Source organism: Panthera onca, chromosome E2 (genome assembly GCF_046562875.1).
Source record: "Panthera onca isolate mPanOnc1 chromosome E2, mPanOnc1 haplotype 2, whole genome shotgun sequence".
Lineage (NCBI taxonomy): Eukaryota > Metazoa > Chordata > Mammalia > Carnivora > Felidae > Panthera > Panthera onca.
The window spans coordinates 22,714,254-22,739,779 of NC_138353.1; the positions used below are offsets into that span (position 1 = coordinate 22,714,254).

At 49.3% G+C, this 25,526-nt stretch overlaps 1 protein-coding gene and 1 long non-coding RNA gene across 3 annotated transcripts; one reads left to right on the plus strand and one right to left on the minus strand.

Annotated features, from left to right (window-relative positions):
• The first annotated feature begins 6,835 nt into the window (after nucleotides 1-6,835).
• On the plus strand, nucleotides 6,836-15,678 carry LOC132690440 (uncharacterized). Its single transcript, XR_009615399.3, has 2 exons — nucleotides 6,836-7,592; nucleotides 14,791-15,678. It is a non-coding gene; the product is annotated as an uncharacterized LOC132690440 (long non-coding RNA).
• Nucleotides 13,929-24,626, minus strand: CCNE1 (cyclin E1). Of its 2 annotated transcripts, XM_060650859.2 has the most exons (12): nucleotides 24,365-24,626; nucleotides 23,844-23,895; nucleotides 23,644-23,731; nucleotides 23,336-23,404; nucleotides 19,501-19,646; nucleotides 19,246-19,381; nucleotides 16,593-16,739; nucleotides 15,711-15,806; nucleotides 15,362-15,496; nucleotides 15,143-15,254; nucleotides 14,905-15,062; nucleotides 13,929-14,612 (listed from the first exon to the last, which is right to left on the minus strand). In XM_060650859.2, exons 2-12 carry the CDS (start codon nucleotides 23,864-23,866, stop codon nucleotides 14,490-14,492), a joined length of 1,233 nt encoding a protein of 410 aa, XP_060506842.1. In that variant the 5' UTR covers nucleotides 23,867-23,895; nucleotides 24,365-24,626; the 3' UTR covers nucleotides 13,929-14,489. The 2 variants fall into 2 exon arrangements, with proteins under 2 accessions (XP_060506842.1, XP_060506843.1); XM_060650860.2 differs by lacking the exon at nucleotides 23,844-23,895.
• Between the last annotated feature and the right edge of the window lie 900 nt (nucleotides 24,627-25,526).

Below are 25,526 nucleotides of genomic sequence, written 5' to 3' on the forward strand. Positions count from 1 at the left end.
GGGAAGGAGAAGCAGCTGCCTTTTTGCTTCCAGTCCTTTATCTCAGTGTTCTCACTTTATTGCACTGGCCAGGACCTTCAAGTACTGTGCTGAATAGTGGCAGGGCCAGAAAATATCCTTGTCTTCTTTCTGAAATTCATTCATTCATTTTAAGAAATCTCTACAGGGGCGCCTGGGTGGCTCGGTGGGTTAAGCGTCTGACTTCAGCTCAGGTCATGATCTCGTGGTCCGTGAGTTCGAGCCCCGCGTCGGGCTCTGTGCTGACAGCTCAGAGCCTGGAGCCTGTTTCAGATTCTGTGTCTCCCTCTCTCTCTGCCCCTCCCCTGTTCATGCTCTGTCTCTCTCTGTCTCAAAAATAAATAAACGTTAAAAAAAATTAAAAAAAAAAGAAATCTCTACACCCAACATGGGGCTTGAATTCATAACCCCAATCGAGAGTCGCATGCTCCACTGACTGAGCCAGCCAGGCACCTCTCTTTCTGACTTTTAAAAGGCTGATGAGATTCGGATTTTAGCGTAGTATTTAAAGAAGGTGAAAGCAGTCGTTAGAAATCTGAGAAATCTCTTGAGAATGACTTCTGCAAGAAGGCTGGGTTGAGGCGAGCAAGACAAAAGGCAGAACGATGGATTCCCTAGGAACTGTTGCAGTAGTCCAAAAGAAGAACAATGTGGTCCAAATAGGGGCTGTGCCCATGAGTGTGGCAGAGGGATCCGAGTGCAGAACTGATGGGATTTGGGGACAGATTACATTCCGGAGTGAGGAACCAAGCCTGAAGTCCTGTTTGGGGGCTGGCTGCCTGGCTGGGGATATGGTGATGCTATTCAGTGAGGGGGAGATTGTGGGAAAAGCAGATTTAGGGATGGAAGGTGGGTTCTACTTTAGACATGTTTGCCCAGAGTGGGCTGTAGAACATCCAGTGAGGGGTCTACCAGGCATTTGGATAGAAGGAAATAAATTGAGGTCAATAGTCTGGGTGAGGATAGATTCAGGTGTTGCGGGAATCTACCCCAAAACCAAGAGCACACTGTATACACTATATGTTACTCAACTTGACAAGAAAAAAGATGTAGGTGTTAGGCCTAAAAACTCCAAGAGGTATTAGTGAATGTTCACAAAGTACTTTAAAAAGTGCCTGGCACATATGGGTTAGCTGCAAGTAGAACTGTCAACATTATCCGCACAGAGATGGGAATTGAAACCAGGGAATGGACTGACGTCCCAGAAGCCAAGGGGGCTGAAGCCCGAGCCCTGGGCGACATCGACACTGGAGGGGCAGAGGACGCCCAGAAGAGACGGCAGGAAGGGCGGACCGAGAGAGTCTAGGGCAAGAGGATCAAGGTGGAGGGAGTGGCCCTGCCAAGACTGCAGAGGAATCTGGGAGCGAACGTGCCCTTCCGCGAATATCCAAGCTTTACCCAGGTTTCTTTCTGAAGCAGTCTGCATACCGCGACGGACGCACCTCCCTCCTCCAGCTCCTGGCGCGGCAGCCCCGCCTCAGGCGACGCCGGCCACGCCCCGGGTCCGCCCCACCCCGCCCCCGGCCCGGCATAGGGCCAGGGCGGGAGCGGGTCCGCCCACCGCCCCGCCCACCACCGATCCGGTCCCGCCCCACCCGCCGGGAGGCCCGCACGGAACCGCAGCTCCCGACCCTAACCCAGGCTCGCCCCCTTGCTTCGCCCGCGCCCGGTTGGCCTGGACAGGGAGCGGTTCTCTCAGTCTCCAGGTCGGGCGTCGGAGCGGCTCCAGGCCGAGCTCGGAGTCCCCAGCGCCTGGCCGCCGCCAGGTTCCAGCCGCGCTCCCGCGGCCGCGGCGGGGCGGGGCGGGGCGGGGGCGGGGCCCAGCGACCGCGGGCGGGACAGTGTCACGTGGGTAAACACGCCGCACGTGGAGCCGAGCCTGAGCGCAGAGGGCGGAGCCGAGGCTGACGGAGAGAGGCTGGCCTGCTGCTTCGCGCGGCCTGCGCCCTCCCTGGAGGCCAGAGGAGAAAGCGCTGGGAGGCCGCGGCCGGATAGCGGCCGCCAGCGCGCTCCCCGCTGAGGCTCAGATTCCCCATTCTGTTGCCGGCAAACGGTGGCGCTGAGGTCAGGCTTAGCGGTGCCCTGCCCTGAGGGACGTAATAAACCTGTGATAGCCCGGTACGGTGGGCACAGTCCCATCTCACAGATGGGAAAACCTGAGCAATTAAGCAACTTTTCCAAAGCCATGTGGCCAGAAAGTGGTGCACCCCAGGACCGAACTCGGACCGCCTGGCTCCTTCGTGCATGGGTCGGGGTCAAGTTCCTGAAGTTCTCTGCCACCCCTTAGGGTTGGGGCTGGCTGAGACCCTTGGGGACGGGCCTTAGATTCCCCGTTTGTGTGGCAGGGTAGAAGTGGTGCCCGCCTCCACGGGAGACTCGAAGGCGGCCCTCGCCAAATCGTCGCGACAGCGTCCGCCCGGGCGTGGCTGGTATGGAGCTGACGGGGCTTCTGGCCCCGCGTAGCCGCACAAGGAAAGGTCTCTCTTTGGGACTCACCTGTCTCCTCCGGGAGCTGGGAGTTCTCGGCGCCTCCTGCATGAGGCAGCGCCCAGGGCACTCTTGGGCTCCTCCTCCGAGCCGCCTACTACCCTGGCCTCTCTCCTTCCTCTCTGGTCTCTCCTCCTCTTCCTCCTCTCCTTCCTCCTCCCCTCTTCCTCTTCCCCTTCCTCCTCCTCCCCCCCCCCTCCTCCTCCTCCTCCTCCTCCTCCTTCTGCGCCACGAGACCAGGGGGCGCCACAACAGCACTGGACCACGGCCTGGGGTCGGGACTGGCAGAGGCCTGGGAGGGGTGGACAGAGCGTTCAGGATTCCTGTCCTGGCCCAAGAGCGAATCTGCTCGGCTCCGTGGGCGGTAACCAGCACTCTGGAAAGAGCGAGCGCATGCATCCCTGGCTCCCTCGGGTCCGCAGTCCCGGAAAGGATACTTGGCCCTGACCCTGGGTTGGGTTTTGGGGTTCATATAAACTGGTTAATGAGATTAAACAGGTCCGGGCTTCTCATACAGTGTAGACGCTTGAAACCGCCCCTTACCCCCTTCCGTGTGACCTTGGGCAAGAGGCTGAACCACCAGTCTCAGTTTCCTCTTTTTTAAAATGGGGTAAATAAATAATGCCTTGGTAACAGTGCTGTGCATGCTGTTGGTACCCCAGTTCTTGCCTTAAGATCTATTTTACGAAGGTTCCACGCAGGCACCTTTGAATAGTGACTTGCTGTGATGCATTCACTGAGACAGGTCAAGACAGTGACACAGGCCCACAGAAGCTGAACTCTTCTAGTTTCCTCCTTCCTGCTCACTTACCTACTGGCCAGCCTCAGCATGTCTCCCTCTGATAATGCTGCTTCCTTTGCCCCACCCCCATTGAAGGACCAGCAACCATAGTGTTTGGCCACACCTGTTCTGAGCGGCCCTGAACTGCAGTGTGATTTTGGATGGGACACCCTTATTCTCCTAAAGAGAGAAAGTCTAACCACAGTGATTTGGGTCGCAAACAGAGGCTTTGTGCAGGACAGGCCCAGGCCTGGGGCTTTGGCTAGTGAGTACCCTGCTGATCTCTGTCTTTTTCCTCCTGGCCAGACTGGGGGATCACAGGTGCTAGTTTAAGGGAGGGGAAATTGAAACACAGGGAGACCTAGGAGAAACCAGAAGGGAAAATTGGGGGACTTGGGGGTTAGGCAGACCTCAGTGGTGTGTAGTTCCACCCCTGAGGCCAGGTGTTGGGGCAGACTTCCTCACAGGGGATGTCCAGAACCTTCTCTGCATCCTGGGCTTGGCACAGACAGTGGCCACACACCCGCAGCAAGAAGAATCCTCTTGTTGGAAGCAGGATTTTTGCAGCAGCTTCAGAGCTGTCAACCATTGTTTTGGAGGGTTTCTGTTGTTTGTTACCGTATTTGCTACTTTCTCAGAACAGCATCCCTTGGCTTTTTCTATGGAGCCAGGTGGATCAGGTGGGGCTGACTCCAGCCCTGTGCCAGGGCCAGGCACACAGCCTGTGCTTGGCCAGGCAGAGCACTCTGTCCCCCTGACCACATCCTGATTAGAGAAGGAATGGTCACATGCCCCACACTGGACCAATGAGAGTCATCCTCAGGACTTTGGCTAGAGCTTCTGAGAAGGACATGCTTGCTGGTAGGAATATTAGCCTAGAGATACTGGCAGGTACCACACGGAGGATGAGGTAAACATAGGACAAAGCAGAGCTGAGCAAGAGAGAAGACAGATCCCTGAAGACCATACAAAACCCAGATCCAGCCATGCCCACAGGTTAGGTATGCCCCTGGGCTATCCAGACAGAAGTCTCCATGAATTTTCCTGTTTGACTTGTGTTTCACTTGCAGTTGAACATCTTGAAGTCATCTGACCATCTGGTTGAGCAAAGACCATAGCCACCATTTCTGGATGAGAAGGCGGAGACTTGGGGGTCTGGGACACCTGGCTCATCAGAGGTGGATCTGACCTATGGTTATCGCGAGAGAGTCTCTGCCAGGGGGTTCCTGTATCCTCTGGTCTCTCTCCTGGTCTCCTGTTCTGGCCTTCCTCACCAGGGACTCTGGAGCCTCCCAGCCCAGAGATGCCCTTGACTGTATGTTCTCTGGGTCTGTCTTGTCTGTAATTGTACCTCAGGGCCTGCCATAGAAGCTCTTGGTGAATGCTGGTGGAAAGAATGAATGAGTCATCAAACCCCCTGTGGCTGATTGGGGTTTGGAGGGGTTCAGAAAATCAGGAACTCGCAGAGCTTCCCCTCTTCCACCCTGCCCCTGAACTTGGCATGCACGACAGCCTCTTCCCCCTCACCTTACCTGAAATTTTGCTCCAACCCCTTGGCCCTTCCCTGGACCATCTCATTCATGAATGGCGGTATTGGCCCGTCTTGGGTAGCTGAGTGAGGGATGAGCTTCCACTTTAACTCCCCTACCCTGCCCCCGTTGCTCCATTCCAAAGGCTCAGGCACCCCGGAACTCCTTTCAGAAACACACCCTGAAGGGCCATGGCTGCTGCCCACCAGCACGCCAGAAGTGGTGAGTGAAAAGATACGGGAGGAGAGGGCTTGCTGCTGGGCCACGGGCTGTGCACCTCCTGAAATGTGCAGCGGCACATCTGCCTGGAGAAAAAGGGAGGTGGAATTGCAAGCTTCGTTATTTTTACTTTTTGGTGTTGAGGGGCCATCTGTGCAGGTTTGAGCTCATCTGGAGGAACCAGGATTTGTAGATGAAATTCAAATGCAGGATTGCTTTGCAGGCTGTCACGCTGAGACGTTCGCCCAGAGCTGGGGCGGCAGTGCTGATATTTTTGTAGCGGTGGAGAGTCCAGCAGCTGCTCGAGGTGAGTGAGCACGTGGGGCCCTTCCATGGGAGCATCGTCAGGCCCGTGCAGCACCGGTTGGTCTTCTCAGCACTGGTGTCACCAAGGGTGCCAGGAGGCACCTGGACCACCAGCTGGGCAAACTGGCTCCCACTGCCCTCCAGGAGGACATCTGGAGGGTAGAAGGTCAGGGGGGCGGAGGTGGGCAATGCCAGAGTGGGACGAGGAGGATCTCTGACCCCCTCCCTTGTCGCTCGTTTCTCCCAAACGACCTCCATGGACATGCAGCAGCACATCCATCCTTAGGGTATGCCCACGGCCCCCAGTGCCAGCTGCAGGACGCCATGATTCCCCCTGCATGGAAATTCCAGAACTGCCTTGTCCAAGGTGCAGGAGGAGTTGGCCACCCCCCACCCTGCCTCTAGTTTCCCACAAACCAAGGCTGTCTGGGAGTGAGGAGGTGTCATTGTGAAGTGGGGACAGGAGGGTCATCCGATCCCCATTCTAAAAGCCCTTTCTGGGGTATTCCAGGTAGGCATCCTGGCATGGGGCTCTCATTTTAACTATCGGCTGCTCACAGCCTGTGCACCACCCCACGCATTCTGTGCTAGTGAAGCTAGTCTCCAAACAACAACACAGGCATCAGGTGTGCACATTTGCCTGGTTAATTTGTAATAGGAAACATTGTTTCTGGCCCAGATGCTTTCCTTGGGCCTGTCCTGGGCCAGATGTGTGCAGCAGCCCGTGATGCAATGGTCCTGGGGAGACAGAGAGCAGGACACAGAGGTTTAGCACATCTCCGTTCGGAAACTCTTCAATGCCATTCCTGACCACTCCTCCCAGGCTCCAGGGTGGGAGGGCGATGACAGACGCGGGCAAATGCTTGGTGGCTCTTTCTGTCACCACTGTGCTCCAACACACACACCCTTTCTTAACTTATGCCAGATAATGAAATCTAATGCCAATAGACAGGGATTGTGGGAAGAAAGCAATCCATAACCTACTTTTGTTTCTTTCTCCAAAACGAATGCTTGGGGTGAGGAATGTGATTTGAGGTGCACCAAGAGGGGTCCTTTGGCTCTGAAATACTGCTTCAAACACACACTCGCACACACACCCTGCCCGTCCCTCCCCCCAGAGGACTCCTCACCCCTGTCAGAGAGAGTACCTGTACAGGGAATTATGGCAAAGCAGAATGGGGGTGGGGGCAGGGCCTGGGGACACAGCAAGTGGCCACTGCCAGGCAAGACTGCTGCTAGCATTGCCAGGGTACAAAAGTGATGGGGAGAGGGGCCCAGAGTAGGCTCTTCCAGGGCCTTGCTGGGCTCCAGGCTCACGCTGGGGCTGACTAGCTTGGGCAGACAGACCTTTTTTTTTTTTTTTTTTTTTTTTTTTTTTAACACAGAAACAAAAGGATGAAATCATTAGCATCAATTGGGCACATTCAGTGTAGATTACTGACATGCCATTGTTATGAGGATAAAAGAAATATAATTAATAAAACCCGCCCAGCCCGCCTTTTGTGCTTCCATGAATTCTTTATTGGCATCTGCATCTATCTCATCCACAGACGAGCCCTCTCTCTTCATTGCCCTGGACATCACTAAAATGAACCGTGCAGAAAATCACTCCCAGGATCTGGAAACTCATCTTTTTCTGCTGCAATTTGTCTTTTGATGCCTCCGTTTTCTCCCTCCCAGGGCAGAATTAGCAGTGCAGCACAAGGTTCCATTCAAGGAAGAACAAAGCCTGGCCCAAGGTCCCTCCCACCGAGGACCATGTCGAGGGCCACCCTGCAGGGCCAGTTCCCTTTCAGGCACCAGCCTTTGTGGGGCGGGGGGCTTTTTCTGAAAGTAGCCCTGGAATCACACCTGCCCCACCTCTGGCCTTGGCATGCGGTACATAGGCTGAGTGTCAAAGGTCACCCTGAGGTCACCAGACAGCCTAGAGGACCAGGGGGAGGTAGGGCAGGCTTTCAACCCACCTGCTTGCCAGTTTGACTTCTGCCCTGTGCACTGTCGCCCTTGCCCCTTACCCAGCCTTGCTGCCTTAAAGAAAGAAACCTCCTTTGCATGACAGGAAGCAGGGAAGTTCCCTGAAGTGTACTGCAAACCTAAAAACACCGCAAACCCGTCTTTCATCACCACCTGGATGACTGTTTGAAGAGAAACAGAAAACAACTCTTAACCCCTGAGAGGCTGGGCTCGCACTGAGAGAACATGCCGTGGCCTCCCGCTCGCTGGGCAGATGAGGAAACCCAAGCCCGAAGTAGGTAAGTGACGAGCTGAAAGCCCCATGGCCCTTGGGAGGACTCTACTGAAAATCCAGGAATCAAACACAGTGCCCGTGGGAGGCAGGCAGGTAAAGAACATGTCCTTGGACACCAAGATACTTTGTCCTGGTGTTAGACATATTCAAATATCTGACGCTTCCAGGGAGAGAGATGCTCTGTCACTTTTCTTGAACCTTTCTATTTTCTTCATCCATACCGTTTTCTCACTTTTGCTGGAGGTAGGGGTGCAAGCTATTTGTCTTCTGCAGAAGATTGGCAGTGTGTAGGTAAGGATCAGCAGCAGGGAGCCCCAAGCCAGTGGCAGGGGTGGTGGGAACTCTGGTGCCCTGCCGGGTGCTGGGCAGCCGCAGCTCTGTGTGAGCTCTCCCAAGTTGTAGGTCAGCTCAAATGCTTCAAAACCTCCTTGCGGCCCAAACACAACAGAACCCCACTTGGCAGTGCAAGACCCACAGACCCAGACTCCTGCACAGAGCTGGAGGGGGCTGGGGTGGGTGGAGGACACAGAACTTCAGAGGGAGTGCTTCAGACCAAGGCATCATCTCACATGGACTGAGTGCTCCTTCCTTGCCTACAACAAGGTATAATTTGGTTAGGTGCTTAGCAAGAGGGGCATAGAGAACTTTCTGGACAACTGGAGGAATGGATTTGTCTGTCTAGCTGTCTTTCCGATGATGCATTGGAGCCTGAGCTTTTGTATGTCGTCCCACCCTTGCGACCCCTCCAGGAATTAGAATTCATTGGTGTGGGGCTCCTTTGCCCAGAAAAAACACTAGAACAGTAACACCAGTCTCATTCATTTCTGTTAAGGTCTTGCTTTTCGATCTTAATGTTGGTCTTTTGCATATGGAAGATAGCAGGTATTCTCCTGGACATGGAAAAGTGAGAAATTTAATGAAAGTGACTGCACATGTAAGAATCCATCCATCTCCCCATTCATTCAGGGAGAACATATTTTTAATAAGTACCTATCATGTGCCAGGCCCTGCAATCAGGTGCTAAGCAATGAAATCAATAGGCAAGCAATCACTGAAAAATAAAAAGATGGGGGTGAGTTTGTATGGGCATGTGCCTTTTAAACTACTTAAGAGATACAATCAGACGAAGTAGCCCTGTACAAAAACCAGCAAACATTTTGTCTATTCATATGTTACTGAATGCATAGAAAAAATTCCGGAGCAAGGTATGCTCTTTTAACATGAAAACTATTAAGAATGGTATCTCTGGGGGGGGTGGTTCACTTTCGAGGTTGTACATGTTTGTGGTACTCTAATTTATTATAACAAACATGCTCCGCTTCCATAATCGGAGAAAAAACAAGAAAGTTAAATAATCGCAATTTGAGGCGCGCTTGGGTGGCTCAGTCAGCTGACCGACTTCAGCTCAGGTCATGATCTCACAGTCCGTGAGTTTGAGCCCCGCGTCGGGCTCTGTGCTGACAGCTCAGAGCCTGGAGCCTGCTTCAGATTCTGTGTCTCCCTCTCTCTCTGCCACTCCCCTGCTCATGCTCTGTCTCTCTCTGTCTCAAAAATAAATAAAAACATTAAAAAAAAAAAAGCAATTTGAATGGGAAGAAAAGATGGCGGTACCAAGTGCTGGAGCAGATGTGGGAAGGCAGGAACTCTCACACTCCCTGGCTGGGAGGATAAATTGGCGTAATTTGGGGAATTAGCTGACGGCATCTAGTCAAGTTGCAGGAGCACATGGCCTTTGACACGGCGATTCCAGGTCTGGTAATGTGCCCGGAGGAATCCACACCCATGGCACACGTGTGCACAAGATGTTCATTGCAGCATTGTCTGTGACGGTGAAGGAATTGGTGACCTATGTGTGGACCGGCCCGGGAGGGAATATATACACTGTGAGATATTCACACAAGAAAACTCTATCACAGTTCAAAATAAATGAATCCAACCCTACGTGCGTCCGCATGGGTATAACTTGAAAATAATGTTGAAAGAAAATAGGAAGTGGTGTTATTATATGTAAGGTCTGATTCCACTTGTGTGAATTTTTAAGACACTCAGGGCAGTGATTCTGTAAGGCCATTGCTTATGGAGCCAAATATAAATGATAAAAGTCTAAAAATATGTGTGGGAATCATCCACACTGACCTCAGAGTGATTGTTTCCTCTGAGAAGGAAAGAGAGACAGAAAGCTGACGGGGCTGGGGAGGGAGACAAGGGGGCCCTTCAGTGGAGTCTTCACTGGTATAGTCCTTAAAAAAAAAAAAAAAAAAGATGTGAAGCCAATTTGGCGAATCTGGTAAGTCATTGTAGTATTTTCTGAGCTTAAACATTTTTGCCTGTCTGATGCATGTGAGCTGTTTTGTTTTGCCTTCCCCTGATGACTTGTGAACTGAGTGGTTTTCCTATGTGTATTGTGTATCCTAGTTCCCATCTTTCCTGAGTGTATGAACAATGGAAAGTGAAGTAAGCAGTTCCCCTAGAAGATGCACGTTGCGATGATGCACAGGTGGAGGCACCCTTCAGGCGGGTGGCTCTGCAGGTGGGGAGCAGGGTGAGCCTGGCAGACTGGAGATGCAAAGTGGGAGACAGGAAGGCACAGGGGGAGGCACCAAATGAGTGGTGAGCTTGCCCAGGGCTGGAATGCCGAGGGCAGTGGACCTGAGGCTCCTCCACCTTGTGCCTGGAAGGAATGATACCTGGTGTGTAGCTGGGGGCCTGGGAGAGAGAAATCAGAGAAGTGAGAAGTTCCTAAGGGAACAGGTGGGGGGGGGGGCGGGCAGGGTTCACTAAGTGTGGCAAAGATGCCCTGAAGGGTGCTATTAGGTTTGCCTCGTGGGGGTCTTGGGTGGCCTTGGTGAGGGCGGTGTGTGGTGCGTGGGGACAGAAGCCCAAAGCTCGGGAGACAGAAGGTATATGTGACACCAGAGCCCAGCAAAGAAATGACATCAGTGTGGGCCAGACAAGAGTGGTCTCCTGCAGGAGGTGAGGATCTAGCTGACTGGATGGGTTGACAGGCAGAGGTGCAGAGGCAGAAGTCACTGTGGCCTGAAAAGGGATGTTGGGAAGTCCTTCATGCAGGGCCGTTCAGAAATTCCTGATGCATGTACTACAGTCATTTTCCCAGGGCACGTGGAGGCAGAACTCTGGGCTTGTTTCTTCAACTCCTGCCTCCTGACATTGCTCTGAGCACATCACCATCCTTTTCACAAACACCAGCTCCCTGCTGTCCATACATATAGGGACATCAGGCCTGTGTCCAGCTTGACACATAAAAGCTCATTGTGATGTGGCCTCTGTCACCTCCTCTGCCTCATCTCCCACTTCCTCCACCGACTCGTGACGGCTCTTCACTGGCTGCGGGGGAGGACAAAACAACCCCCTGTCGAACAGAGTACTGCCCCTGCAACAGACCCGTTCCGTGCCCCCAGACTCCGGGATTCTAGCTGTTTCCTGGTCTCCCTGGCTCACCTGAGCTGTACACCTGCACCCCATTGCTTTGGTCTCTAGCACTGGGCATGCCCAGCACGCAGCAGGAGCTTGCAAGTGAGGGCGCCTCATATCATCCTAGGGAAGCCCCCATCAGAATAGAACTCACTGCACAGTCAGGTGGTACAGTTTTTGGAATTGGCATTGATCAGGAGAAGCGATTTAAAAGACAGCTGGGGGTGGGGGTGGCAGAAAGAGTATTTATTTAACTCAGGACACTATTGCCCTCCTGTCTGAGGCTCCTGGGGAATAGTACCTGGTAAGCCTGTGAAACTGAGCACATTAGAGTCTTCTGGAGTTAAATTTGGAATTGGGATGAGTTAGGAAAAATCTATGCTCATTGAATACAAAATGCAATTGTCTGTCAGTGCAGGGACTGAAGTATCTGCAGCAAATTATATTTAAGACTCTATTGTCACAGGCAGATTAGCTAATGCTTGATTTTAAGTATAGGTTTCTAATGCTATTACTCCTGGTTAGCTCTGCCTGGCAGGTAACCTTGTGGAACAAATGACTGCATTGCTTGAATAACATATTTGATCAAACAGGACAATTCTTTCAAAAATTGAGTTCTCTGTGGCAATTTGAGACCTGTAATCAGCAAATTAGATGATTACAGCAGGGATAAAAATAGTCTTCTAACAATGTCCAAGGTATAAATGTGATTTGAATTTCAAAATGTTGAACATGTGGTAGGAAAATGCACGGTTGGGTAAATATGACTAGACATTATCAGATTTGATTTCTCTTTCCAACTCTGCTCTGAGCTACAGCCTAATTTTGCCCGAATAATTTTGCCGAATCCCGTTTGTGTCTGAGTTAGAGGCTAGAAGTGGATCTCGCACTGTGCTCCAAACCTTAAAGGGCTCAAAAGCTTTACTTATCTGCCTTTAGGAACTTAAAGTCCATGTATCCCCTTGGTATGAAACCCATGAAACAATGAGCTGTCCAAGTTCCACCCAGGGAAGATGGCATTGGAAAGCCTTCGACACGCACTACCCGAAGACCAGTGTTTTCTTTCTTCGGCACGGGGGGTGGGGGGGCGGGGGGGGTGGGCAGGCAGACGCCAGAGCAGCTCTGGTGAGGTCTAGCCAGCGAACTGCGAGCTGGGGCAGGATGTGAGGATGTGGTTTGCTCTACCACAATCCAATCAGCCCTCATGGTTGGTCAATAAGTTACTCTTAGTTTCTCCTGTAAGACAAGGAAGTTAGACTAGGGGCCACGTCACCTCCTTCTCCGGGTCCTTCCTGCTCACCATCTCTGCCTCAGAGTGTCTGTCCACCCAGGTTGACCAGAGCTGCCATTTCCACCCCTGATGTCTGTCGGGCATTAGCGGGCCTCACCTGGTTTTAGCCGAATTGCGGAACAAGACTGACTTGGCAGTTGGGTATGCAGAGCCAACCAGTGAAGTGTGTACTAACTACTAGCAAAAGAAGCTCCTTAAATCAGGGAAACTTGAGTTTCCTTACTAGTGGCTCTTAGGGCTCCTGGCAGGGCTGCAGAAAATATTGATTACTATGAATTTCACTTATCCATCCAGGACTCATCCTTCATGAGCCCAGGTGATTCCCATGGCAACAGTGTCATTTAATAAAAACAAAAACAAAACACCGATGTCCAGAAACGCAACACTCTTAAGTTTACATGTAAGGCATTCTCATCTCCGTGGATCCGGTAATGCTCCGCGATACAAGGGCCAAACAGCCTATGTAGTGTTTACTTCAAACGTGCTTTCAAACCAGTTACCTCACATGTCAAGTCCTCACACTTACCTGAAGCTTTGAGAAATAGAAATGTTTTTCAGTGCCACAATTTTGCATAGAAAATGCCAAGTATAAATTAACCACTTTCAGGATTTTTCCAACAAGTTACTTCCAAATGATCACCATTTAGAATTCACTGCTTTTTAAGGTGGGAACATCTCTGCCTAAGATGAAGAAATAACTAGCTAGGAGTACCATTTGACTAAATACCATTACATGTAGATTTATAATGCATTTATTAGGAAAACTGTATTAAAGCTTAGAAAACTAGAACATCACAAGGTGAAAAGAGTAGGGTCTCTCTCCAACTTTGTCTATAATATGGTACAGTTTTAAAATGGCTGTTTTTCTACTTCAGGCACGATTTTGCAAAATGAGATAAAATACCGAGTCAAAAATAAGTGGGATTTATTTGCTCATTCACCCTCCCTTTTATGAACCCATACACCAAAGCACTGCAAGGAAGTGGAACACAAAACCTGACATGACCACCACTATGAGAATGTTCAACAAAATGCAATGTGAACTGTACACATTAGGCCTTAAAGTGGACAGTGGCTTCCTCCATTAGCAAGGCCCATGGTGACTGCATCGATGGTCACAGAACAAGACGGTACACTGACATCTGGCCTTGAGCTACATACAATGTTACTTTACATTTTCTTCGAACTATAGTTTTAGGCTACATCATGTTAACAAGTTCTCCAAACAAAAGTTCTTTAGGTTAAGATTTGAGTAAGGATGAAGAGCATTAAGTGACACTAATTACAGATTCTTTATGTCCTTTGGCCTGTCCTGGGGCAGAAATTATACCTAGGAATCCTCTCAGATGCAGACATGACTCCCCCACTACTGCCACAGCCCTCCAGTGAGCCGCCCCTGAGCAGGGCATTGTGGGAGAAATACCAAATGGAAGCCTCATTCCCACTTCAGGGGACCCGTGGGAGGCCTTCGAGGCTGCACCTAGAGCTCATGTCAAAAGTTTTCTTTTAAATATATTTGCTTGAAAGGTGTGAGCTTCAAGAAGTACGAAGTTAAAAAAGAGAACCTGGTATAGCCACATTCAAAGGTGACTTCTAACTTAAATGATCAGACATAGCTCATAAAACCAGCTGTCTCAAAGACAGTGTTATCTTTATTAAAAAACGGATAGACATAGCAGCACTTACAAAATAACAGTTCATAAAAGGCATTGTATATTGTCAACTGATAGTGTGAAAAGGGCAGGCCCCCAGCACAGCTGGTTGTGGGCTCCACATCACAATGCTCACAACCACCTGTTCCACTCAATACGACACAACCCAGAACACCCAAGGGGAGACCAACGGCAACGTGGCACTCCTCGACTTCAAGCCTTTGTTATCTGTGTGAATAGTCAATCAAGTCAAGTATCACCCTCCTTAGCAGCATCTGGAGCACTCATTGGTGTTCTGGAGGTGGCTGGTGTACTTGACCCACTTATTTAAAAAAACCTAAGCGTTCAATAAAAAACACTTCTCCCTGTCCAATGCCATCCACAGAAACACTTCGGTTGCGGAAGAGACGTGCTCTTCCATTTAAATGTCTGTAAAAGCTAATGCGGGCCCCTGCCGCGGCGCACAGAAGAGAACTTGGAGCAGGCACTTCTGCACAACTGTCTTTGGTGGAGAACGCTGGTGTGGTCACGCTGTCCCCTGCCCACTGCTCTGCTTCTTGCTGCTCTGTGGGGGAGTGAGGACCCCGGTGGGGAGAGGAGAAATCCTGTTTTGTTCAGACAATATGGCTTTCTTTGCTTGGGCTTTGTCCTGTTAAGAACAAAAGTGACAAATGTTAAAATGGAAGAGTGTATCCTTTGGGCTTCGCGTTCTGTGTGCTCTTTTCGAAGGAAATGAGGGGAAAAAAATAGCAAAGAACAATCTAAAAGTCTCTGGTCTACATGCTATTCAGACACAGCATCTACTGACTGCAATTTTCTTTTTTAAGGAACCAAAAGAATTGGACTCTTTCTGGGCTATCTGGAGCCTGCCTGAAGAAAAGTGAAGAGGCTATTTAAGCAGTTTTAAGGAATTTATCTGGGAAACGAGGAAGGCTACTGACCAGCAAATCCAAGCTGTTTATATGGGTCTGGATGTTGTGCGCATCTTCAGCAGGAACTCCCCTGAAGTGCTTAAGTTTTGAACTTCCTGTCTCTCTTATGACCATGGCAAATGGAACCATCCACTTGACACACTTCTCTATATCACACCACTGATACCCTGCAACGAAAATAAATTTTAGGCTCGATTGGTTTGGAAGTTTACTACACCTTGTGAATGGACCGGAAAAGCCAACGTACCTGAAACCTTTTGCATCAATTCAGAGGAAGAGAAATGATACAAGGCAGAAGCAGCAAGTACACCATAGGGAAATTCTAAGCAGCCAACATCCAGGACACAAAGATCTAAAAGCTATGGAGAAGAAAAAGAACACTGAGGCAGATGGCCAACATACATCCCTTCTAGAGTTAATCTAATGACGGGGTAGGCAGCCCCACAGAGGTAACAGAGCCACTTACCTCTGCAATCTGTATGAAGATTTGCTGGGGATACTGTGGTAGGAGCACTTCATATAAATCATTTAGATATGCAACCTGCATATATACATTCAGCCAGGACACAATGGTCAGGGGACTTAAATGCCACTTAAGGGCCTAAGGGAAAACAGACAAAAGAGACCAATGATTGAGAAAAGAAAAAGATATTTCTGCTCCCCTTGGGCCTCTAAAGGAGTTCAAAATGCAGCCATGTTCCACGCCACAATGTGTCCAGCTGGAGAACACCTAGGCGGATGCACTCACACGAATGTGGAAAAGCTATTATGTATGCATTTTTTAAAAAGGACTGAAAAATTAACTTGTAACCTACCTTCATAATGATTAATTCCATGCTAAGAATTTCCTCTCCTGAACAAGCCCCATCTGTGACATACGCAAACTGGTGCAGCTTTGGAGGATAGATTTCCTAAAAGGAAATATAAGGGAGAAACAACTAGCAAAAATCTCTAATAGTTTTAACTTATAATGTACATCCAAATATTGTTTTTAGTATTCTACCAGGAAAAGAGAGAGGGAGCACCATGGAATACATATAGGGGCTACTCTGCTGGTCAAAATGTGTTCACTGTGAAAGAAACAACTCCCCCCACCCCAATAAAGAAATGCATAAACACAACTTCTATTCAGTGGGGAGAGTTTTGAAATTTTCACCTTTTTAATACCTTTAGCAACATGTTTGCAAGTTAGGCCCATCCACCCTTCTAAGCATTCCAAAATTTTTTTTTTTTTTTTTTTTTTAACATTTATTTATTTTTGAGACAGAGAGAGAGACAGAGCATGAACGGGGGAGGGTCAGAGAGAGGGAGACACAGAATCCGAAACAGGCTCCAGGCTCCGAGTTGTCAGCACAGAGCCCGACGCGGGGCTTGAACTCACTGACCGCGAGATCATGACCTGAGCCGAAGTCGGCCGCCCAACCGACTGAGCCACCCAGGTACCCCAGCATTCCAAAATTTTTAATCCTCTTGGGTCAAAGTTCAATTTTTTGGCTTAAAGTAACTACATTAACTTAAACATTTTATAGACTCACTACTTCTCTCACTTCTTGGTTAATTTCTAGCCCTTTCTGCATGTATCTTTACTTTAGATGACCTCAAATTAGAAAAATGTAGACAAAAAGTTGGCCTCTTCCAGTAATCTCAGAGGATCTCAAGAAACGGCATATGCTACATAACATTTGAAAATGATTTACCTCAAGTTTGGCAGCAATAAATAAAGATGAAATCCCAATAAGCTGTAAAAGTGTTTTTACGATATTTTGTTGCGTTGCCATATACCGATCAAAGAAATCCTGTGCCAAGTAAAATGTCTCTCTGTGAAGTTTATAGACTTCACACACCTGAAAAAACAGTAAGTTTTAGAACAGTTACTTGAGGAAAAAAGAAAGACAAAAACAAAAAACAAAAAAAACAAAAAACACACACAAAACCCAAAAACCAAAAAACAACAAAAACATAAACATTTGTCATGAGTTTTGGTGAAGGACAATATAACCAAATCAGGAGAGACAGAACTTTGCTTTTCTGAAAGGATTGTTACCTTGCTTGTCCCCAAGCACGTACACAATGAAAAACTAGAACTCGCATACAAGGATTAAGTGTTCTATGATCTACATTAATAATAATAATAGTAAGAGCAAATGTTCACAGGCAGGGGAAGGAAGGTATGTTCATTGCCTGGTACAGCAGCATTTTCATGGAAAAAGTGTGAACAATTATCTCAAACTGTAATATCAGGACCATGCCTGCCCTGCCCACCTCATAGGATTGCTGAGAGACAGGGGAAAATGGTGTGCATGAGGGAGCTGAAGAAGACCAAGGAAATATTAGACCTCAACTCATCACCACCATCAAATGTCTGTTTATACACATAAAACTGCTATTCCTAAACAGGCCTTCCCATGTATAAGTGTAACTCATGGGGTTAAGGCACCAGAGAAACAACAGAACATTAATAGAAAATTCCATCAATCACCAAACAGTGTTTCTAAAGTCCAGGCTAGGGCATATTTAAAGTCAGTTTTCATAAAGTAACACAATTACAATCTGATCAGAAGTGAAACTAGAGCTTCTGTCCTCTCAGGAACAAACTCTCAAACTTGTGTCACCCGGCTCACAACTGGGCACACAGCATGAGCGCCACCTTTCCCACACGCGTGCTGACTTCCTCGCAGGGCTAGAGGCTGAGAAACAGCATCACTGCACACAAGCCTCAAGTATTGTCTCAGCAAGGACAAAACGGTTACCATTCTTTTCTATCTTTTCAATGGTATTACATGACTTTTTTGACGGACTTTCAGAGAAAAACCTTCCTTAAAGTATTTGGCATCAACTGCATAATACAAATAGAACTTCCCAGTCACAACATCTAATGAGTTGAAGCGTGGGAGAATGCAGCACACTACACATCTAATGCTTCAAGGAATTATAAATTGACCCAAAGGGCCCACAAAGTCTATGTGCCACAGTGGGCCTGTGGATGGCACCTGCAAGGCCTCTAGTTTCAAGCAGTCCTGCCAAAGAACTCAGTACAGAAAATGTTAATATTTTCAGAGACCAATAAAGAAAAGCGAATTGATAATGGTAAAAACAGCTATCTTTTCTTGCCTATTATGTAAGCTGCACTTCATACACACTATTTCTAATCCATATAAACTCTGCAAGGAAAATATTGGTAGCAAATATTACAGATGAGAAAACCAAGATTCTAAGTTAAGTGACTTGCCTGATGAAGACACATAGATGGTGGCAGCAGGGGATTTGATTCTAGGATGAGCATAACTGGGGTACGAATACCCCTGGACACACACTTTCCAAACAGTACAGAGCAGTTTGTTTTTAGGGAATATTTAGGCATGCAACTTCCTTATGTCCTTTTCCACAAAATGGATCTGCCTGAGATGTCCTTCAACATCACAGAAGATGTTGAACATCCCATTTCTCATCACCCAAGGCTCACAGAGGTGTCCAGGAAGCACCCTGAGGCACTACTGAGTCACCCACACTTCCTCTCAGAAAGAGGTACACTGCCCATACAATATCGCTTTTTATGTTTAATTACCCATCAAAATATGTAATACTTGTTCTTTTTCTTAATTCATTTTTTTACTGTTTATTTTTGAGAGAGCAAGAGAGAGAAAGACAGACAGTGTGGGGGAGGGGCTGAGAAAGAGGGAGACAGAGGATCTGAAGAGGGCTCTGCGCTGACAGCAGAGAGCTTGATGTGGGTCTCAAACCCATGAACCGCGAGAGCATGACCTGAGCCCAAGTTGGGTGCTTAACTGACTGAGCCACCCAGACACCCCAATACTTGTTCTTTTGATCAATTGTTGCAGAGAAGTACGATAGTGTAGCCAATAAAAGAATTAAACGATATATTTTGTTAAGAGGATATTCTGTGGGGAAAGGGAAATGGATTCTAAAGAGTTAAAAAGGAACAATGTAAGCTCTCTGTTAAAGATAAGCCTGTTCATATATTTTTAAAACTTATGATAGTGGCTATCAAATAGCTGTTATCTGCATTCCGCTGGATATATTTAAAAGTAATTTAATTAACAAAGACCAAATATCAATATTTACAGTTAAATGGAAAATAGAACTTCTGGAATTATTTGAGCTTTGAAGAAAAAAATTCGATGCCAACTTAAAAACAGGTATCTAAGAGGTAAAGAGACTTCAGAAATTCTAAGGTAGAATGCAAGCAAAACGTTAAACTGCTGTAGTATATATACCACAGCCTCAGAGACACAGAATGTGTCGATGGGATGAAACGCACAGAGATCATAACAACACAGAAGATTCCAGAAGTGGTCAATGCTTCCAGTCAGCAGGAAGACTCAAGCTCACCTCCATTAACCAATCCAGAAGAATTGCTCGCATTTTAGGCTGCAGGAGAGGGTGCCGCTGCATAAAGTGCTTATCCCTTAAGTAGGTCTTCTCCTTGTTTAACATGATTTTCCAAACCTCGTCTCTATTTGCCCAGCTACAAAACACACAACCAAGTGAAAAACAACAGGTAGGTGTCAATATGCATCCATTCTAACTTGGTGAGCTTGAGCACAAGGAGGAAGAGACCTGGAAAGCACGTGGTGGTCAACTTACTTCAGTATAGGCAGTGGTGAGGCTCTGGAGGGCATGAAACTCTGAGGCCCACAGGTGGAACTAGGGTACGTTGGCTCATCCTCTTCTTTGTCAGGTGTAGGAATCAAGGAGCAGGGGTTTTCACACACTGAACTGCCATCCCAAGGCTATAGAAGAAAAACGTATTTTTAAATGTTTGACGTGAGCCAGCTATTTTTGCATTCATTGATTTGTAGAACAGCTAGCAAAACAGAAAATGCCTTAACACTGCAGAGCAATCTCCAGACCTAAATATATATTCTGGCTTAAAGTAAGATGAATATGGAACGGCGAAGGAAAAGCCACAGTGATAACCCCAGGCTTTCGTTTCATTCGTCTTTGACTTAGGAGTCTGTACAGTAGATATCTAAGAAAACTCCAAAGTCAGTAGCATTTGGATCCTCCACACTGTCACACTCGTAAGAAGTACCTGAGCAGTAAGATGGATGCAAGGGGGGTTAAGATAAAACACCAACACCTCTTACAATACAATATGAACCAAACCGAACCACAAATTCATTTGCAGGCCAGTAAGACACTGTGCATAATTTCTGAAGTGTCTCATGGGATTATCTGGTCACAACTCAAAAATTTGCTTAACAAGTACAACTAATTTACAAAAATTTCTTAAAAGTGAAAGAATTTCCAATAAAAGTATTTAGTTACATAAGCACTGCATATTCACCAGTTACGCTTGTGAAGATCAAAACTGTAAACTGATTACCATCTATATTTAAAGTCTCCCCATCTGAAAACAAAAACCCATCGAATGTGCATCTTTCGGTATTACATAATGGGGACCTTTTGTTTTCCTTAACTCAAAACAAAACAGAGTATCTGCCTAGTTAAAACCAAATCCAGGAATGGTCACAGGATATACTAAGAAGCCTGTGGAGACAGAAGCCAGATACCCCTGAAGACCTTTGAATCCTGCCCCCAAAGTCTTGCAAAGAATAAGATTCAAATAACTGACAAGTGAATAAACCATCATTAAAAACCCAAACAATTTGCTTTTCTTGTAAAGGTTCCAGATCCTTAATGTTATTCAATTTTCAATATTTGGAATATACTAAGGTCATTTTGCCATTTAGAAAATTTTCTCTTTAAAGCTACTCTGTTTATCATCCTACTCTGAAAAGAAACCTATGATTGACTCTTTTGAATTATAAAGAGTGATTTTGTTGACAATATGGCAGGTAACAATCCCACCAGCACAGAAGTCTTGGCATTTTTTTTTTTAACACAGACAGCTCATGAAGGTTGACTAAAGAAAAGCGACAATGGGATGACTAGAAATAAGCATGGGGGGACTTGGGCTCCAGGTGCTGCCTGGAAAGTATGGTAGAGGGAGGCTATCACAGCACACCAGCCACTTTCAGAGGAAGCCAGAGCACTTTCCATGTACTAAGAGAGCAAAGCAGGATAAAGCTCTTCTCCACCCAGGGTGCAAAGAATTGGGCATGCAAATTAGCCATGACAACCCCTGCCAACAGCTGTTCCAGAAGGGCAGCCTCCTCTTCAGCTCTAGTATCACGTGCTGGTAGCATTTCCTTGACTCAAAAAGGGTCACATTACAAGTGCCTCAAGTTGCTCTTCATTCAAGAATAAATTCTAGTTTTGAAGGCAGAAGCTGGGTGCCACCCTCTACAGCCAGATGGCCGAAATAGCGGAGAGCAGGCTTTGGGGGATAAAATGGTGGCAGTTTCTAACCTGCAGGTTCATAGACAGATTGTGTGAGCCACAGCAGATAAATGGTTCTGAAAGTTGGCCCTTAACTTGAGCCTATACCGGGTTTCAAAGGAGGCGAGATCGGTCCGACTTTAGGAAGGAATGGGATAAGAGCAAGAGACCAATTTTCACTATTTGTAATCACTTCAGACTCCTTATGCCACTTTTAAATAAGAATAGAACTACTTATGTAAAATTAGGTTCTGCGAAGTCATTCATGGAAAGTCCAGCATTTCACTCACACAAAAGGTCAGGTCTTATGCAAAAAATTAAACAAAATGGATGTGTTAAATGGATTTTAGATAAAAGGGTATTCTTTTTGTTAAGAAAGGTCTAAGGTAAGAATCAAAGGTTCTCTGAGGTCTTGATGAAGCAGTTATAAGGAAGTTAGCGTAATGGCTACAAGTGACTCAAGGCTACTGTACTGTGTTGAACTGTAACTCCCGAGAAAAATTGTGTGTCATTAATAGGCAAAAAGGTTGTGTTACCCCAAAACTCTAGCTTCATGAATCTACACAGAGAAATAACAAAAGACAACAAATGCCTCTGTAAACAGATGGACAGTTTTCAAGCTATCTGCTCTACAAAATGTGCAGAAACCTGTTGTCACTAATCTCTGAACAACCATGAAAATTCCTTCTAGTTAGTGGGAAACGATATGGCTATTCATGTACCACAGTTATCAACTGTCCACAGTTTAGGGATAGGACCACAGACAGCCCCACTTAGGCACCCTAGCACCTTGAGAACACAAACTATTCTAAAACTCTAAGAAGTCAATATGGATGCCTTTACTTCATTCTCAGTTGGAAATTTCAATTCAAACAGCTGGGAAAACAAGCAACCTTGAGTTTCACAAAGTGGAGATCCATTTTATCATAACCCACAAAAATCAAATTGCTTAAGGTTTTTTGTTTTTAAGGAGAGAAAAAGAAAAGGAAAGAACTGGGATGCGCGGTCTCATTTCCTTCCCTAAAGTGAATGAAGTATTTCTTCTTCTAATAGAGAAGGAAATCATCAACCCCTTGTTCAATATTCGGTGGACCGCCCCAGAAATGCTAATTCCTAAGGTCTTATGTGCAGTCACAATTGTTACTTCAAACCCACTGCTTTAAAGCCCTTCACTCTTCCAGAGCCAGCTATGGCTGTTGCTTACTGCCCAACAAAGTGATGTGCAGCCCAGTGCTAACCTAGTTGGAACCACTGCCCTCAGCTCAAATAATACTCCTGCTCAGCTTTTATCCCTGACAGGGTCAGAAGGCCTGATCCACTAGTTTGGAGATAGGTTGCTTCCCCTGCTAGAACCATTAACTATGGTCTCCAGCCATTTCTGGAGGTAGAGAGATAGCACGCAGGAAATTTGGCGGTAACTCCATGAAGGAGAGGCAAGAGAAGTGGACTAGTCAATTGAAAAAATGTGTTGAGACACATCTGTCATTACACAGAATGTTCCACTAACATTCTGGCTGAGGCCAGGTGGAGCCCCAGACAGCAGTGATCATTGTAGGTAACTGCTAGATGGGCTGAGAACTTCCAGAAGGGGGATAAAGTTAGAAACCTGACCTAAAGGGGGTGGGAGGGGGAATGGAGGTCCTTAAGCACCATGATGGAAAAACAGTAGCATGGATGGGGAGAATTCATGGTTGCTTATGAACACACACAAACACCCATCATCATACCCAAAGAGCTCTGTGTCAGGAGCCCTCCCCCCAGTTCACCAGCTCAGAGACAAGGCTCTAGGATGAACTCCGCCCCTGATTGCACAGGACTCTGGGTTACTTTCTTCCTCTGAGTCTGAGTTTCCTCAAGGGCAAAAGGAGAGGACTGAGTTATTTGATGTCCATTCTGGTTCTTCCAGACATCAGCGTATATTTGTAATCTCAAAGGTGCTGGTCAGGAACACAAGACCTCGCTGGAATCCCAAAGCTGGCAGAGGTCAGTGCCACTGACAGGCAGAGCTCAGCCATATGTACTGCAGCCAAAGGTAGAGAAAAACCCTTCAGCAGGAGGGTTTTGGAGACTGAGACTCAATTTAACCCACAAAGAGCAGGAGGCCCTCCACCTAGGCCCAATTAGCAACTGTACCTACCTGACTGCTGCACTGGCTTCTCACAGTCCTGTCAATTTTTGCAATTTCTTCATCTGGATCCTGCAAAAACTAACATAAAACAACCCCCACCCCACAAGGAAACACACCAAACAACCCAAAGACAAAAACAGAAAAGAGAGAAAAAGTTGGTTAGGTTATAGGCACCATTTCTGCCAAATACACCCCATTAACCCCCTAACAATAAACATGTGGTGTATGGAGCCCAGTCTGGTACCCAGGTAAGATTGTGTGTGTGTGGGGGGGGGGGGGGGGGGGTCTCCTCCCCCACCTGTCTCCTTTGTACTCACAACAGCCACATTTGCCTTTCTTTTCCTGGAGCGAACAGAGACATCGGTGCCACTTTCCTCTTTCATGGTGTCCCGTTCCTTTGCATCCCTGCAAAGCCAGGGTGGCACAGAGGTCAGGGTGAATTCTCCCCAAATCTAGGTCCACCCCTCCCCCACCGCTGAACACCCTTCCCGTCCCCCCCAGCGACCGGGCCACTCACCTCTCCCTTCTCTCCCTCGGCATGGCTTGGGGCGTGGGATCAGATCTCAGGCCTTGGGGGCACAAACCGGGCAGTGGGGTGAGGAGGACCAGAGGTGGGGGGCCAGGGCCCGCCGGCCCGCCCCGGACACCCCTCCCCCTCCCGCGCGGGCGGCGGCGGCGGCGGGAGCCTCCCGGGCCGGTCAGGAAAATGGCCGATGGGCCCGGGGTGGCCTGTCACCCGCGGCGCCGCCACCAACCCGCGATGCCGGGTCCGAACCGGGGGTTGGGGGGGGGGCCCGGACGCCCCCCGGAAATCCCCTCCTGCCCATCGCCTTCCTTGGGGCTCAAGCTGCCTCAGTCTCCCCCTCAACACCTTTCCATGGTCCGTCTCTGAGCCACCCTACAGGGGCACCCCACGCTGACGACTCGGGGACCTGGCGACCCGGCCTCGCCCCACCCCCACCCCGGCCCGGCCCGACCCGGGCGCTCTGGGAGTCCTCGCCGCCGCACCGTCCCGCAGCCCCACGGCAGGGCCCTTACCCAAAGCCGTCTCCGCGGCAGGCAGGCGGCACGAGCTGAGGCCCGACGCAGGAGGCAGAGGCGAGCGGGAAGCCGGGAGGCGGGAGGCGGCGGCGGGCCGAGCGCGCGGCGGTGGCGGGATCCGCGCCTGCCCCCTACACCGCGCTGGCGGCCGAGCCGGCTGCTCCTGCGCCCGGCTAAGAGCGGGACATTTAAAAATCCCTGCGCGCGGAACCGGCCCCCGGCCCGCCCTCGCGCCCTCCCGCCACCCTCCGCCCCGCCCCGGCCGCTCAGAGCCCCTCAGCGGCCGCCCGAGGGCCCGGGCCCGCCCAGCAGCCGCCCTCAGGACCGCCCAGCCGCGGCGCAAGCCAGCCGAGGCGCTCCGAACCGACGGGGGGGCGGGGCCTGATCGGGGGCGGGGCTAAGTGACAGGGCCTGCGCGCCGCAGGGGCGGGGCCGGGGCCGTGGCGGGGCCTGCGCGGCGCAAGCTGCGGCACCGCGCGGGGCGGGACGCGGGAGGCCGGCTGGCGCGCGCGGTAGAGGGCGGGGCCGCGTTCGGGCGGGCGGGCGGGCGGGCCGCGGGGGAGGTCTGGCGCGCGCGCGCGCGCGCGCGCGCGGCGGAGGGGCGGGCCGCGGGGCTCCGGGGGCGGAGCCGAGCGGCGCTGGAGCGGCAAAAGGCCGCGTGGCCAGCGCTGGGGGAATGTAAACACGGCAGGCGGCGAGGGTTCTGGCTGGGGCAGGGGTCTGGCATGGGCGAGCGGGAGGACCCGCCGTCGGTCGGCCTGCCGCGCGCGCGTACTGTCCCTCCTAGCACGTCCTTCCCGCCCCCGAGACGCAGGGTTCCGGCCCCTGAGTCGGGGCGGGGATGTGCCCAAGGTCACAGCGCCTGGTCGTTGGCCTACAACGTGTGCCTCCGGCAGTCGCCGGGATCTGGGGCACCGGTGGAACAGTTGTTCCTGGAGGTACGTCCACGCATCCATCCAAGCCATTCATTCAACTAACAGCCCAGCACCTTCGCTGTATTTCCCTCCCCCACAAACTCTTCACGACGTTGGAATTTCAGGCAGCCCCTCTAGCTGAAAGCCGTTCCCAGAGGCTCCTATCGGACCGGGATGAAATCCGCACTCCCTGCCCTGGCGAACAGGGCTCCACCTGACCTGGCCTTTGCATCCTGTCAGACTTC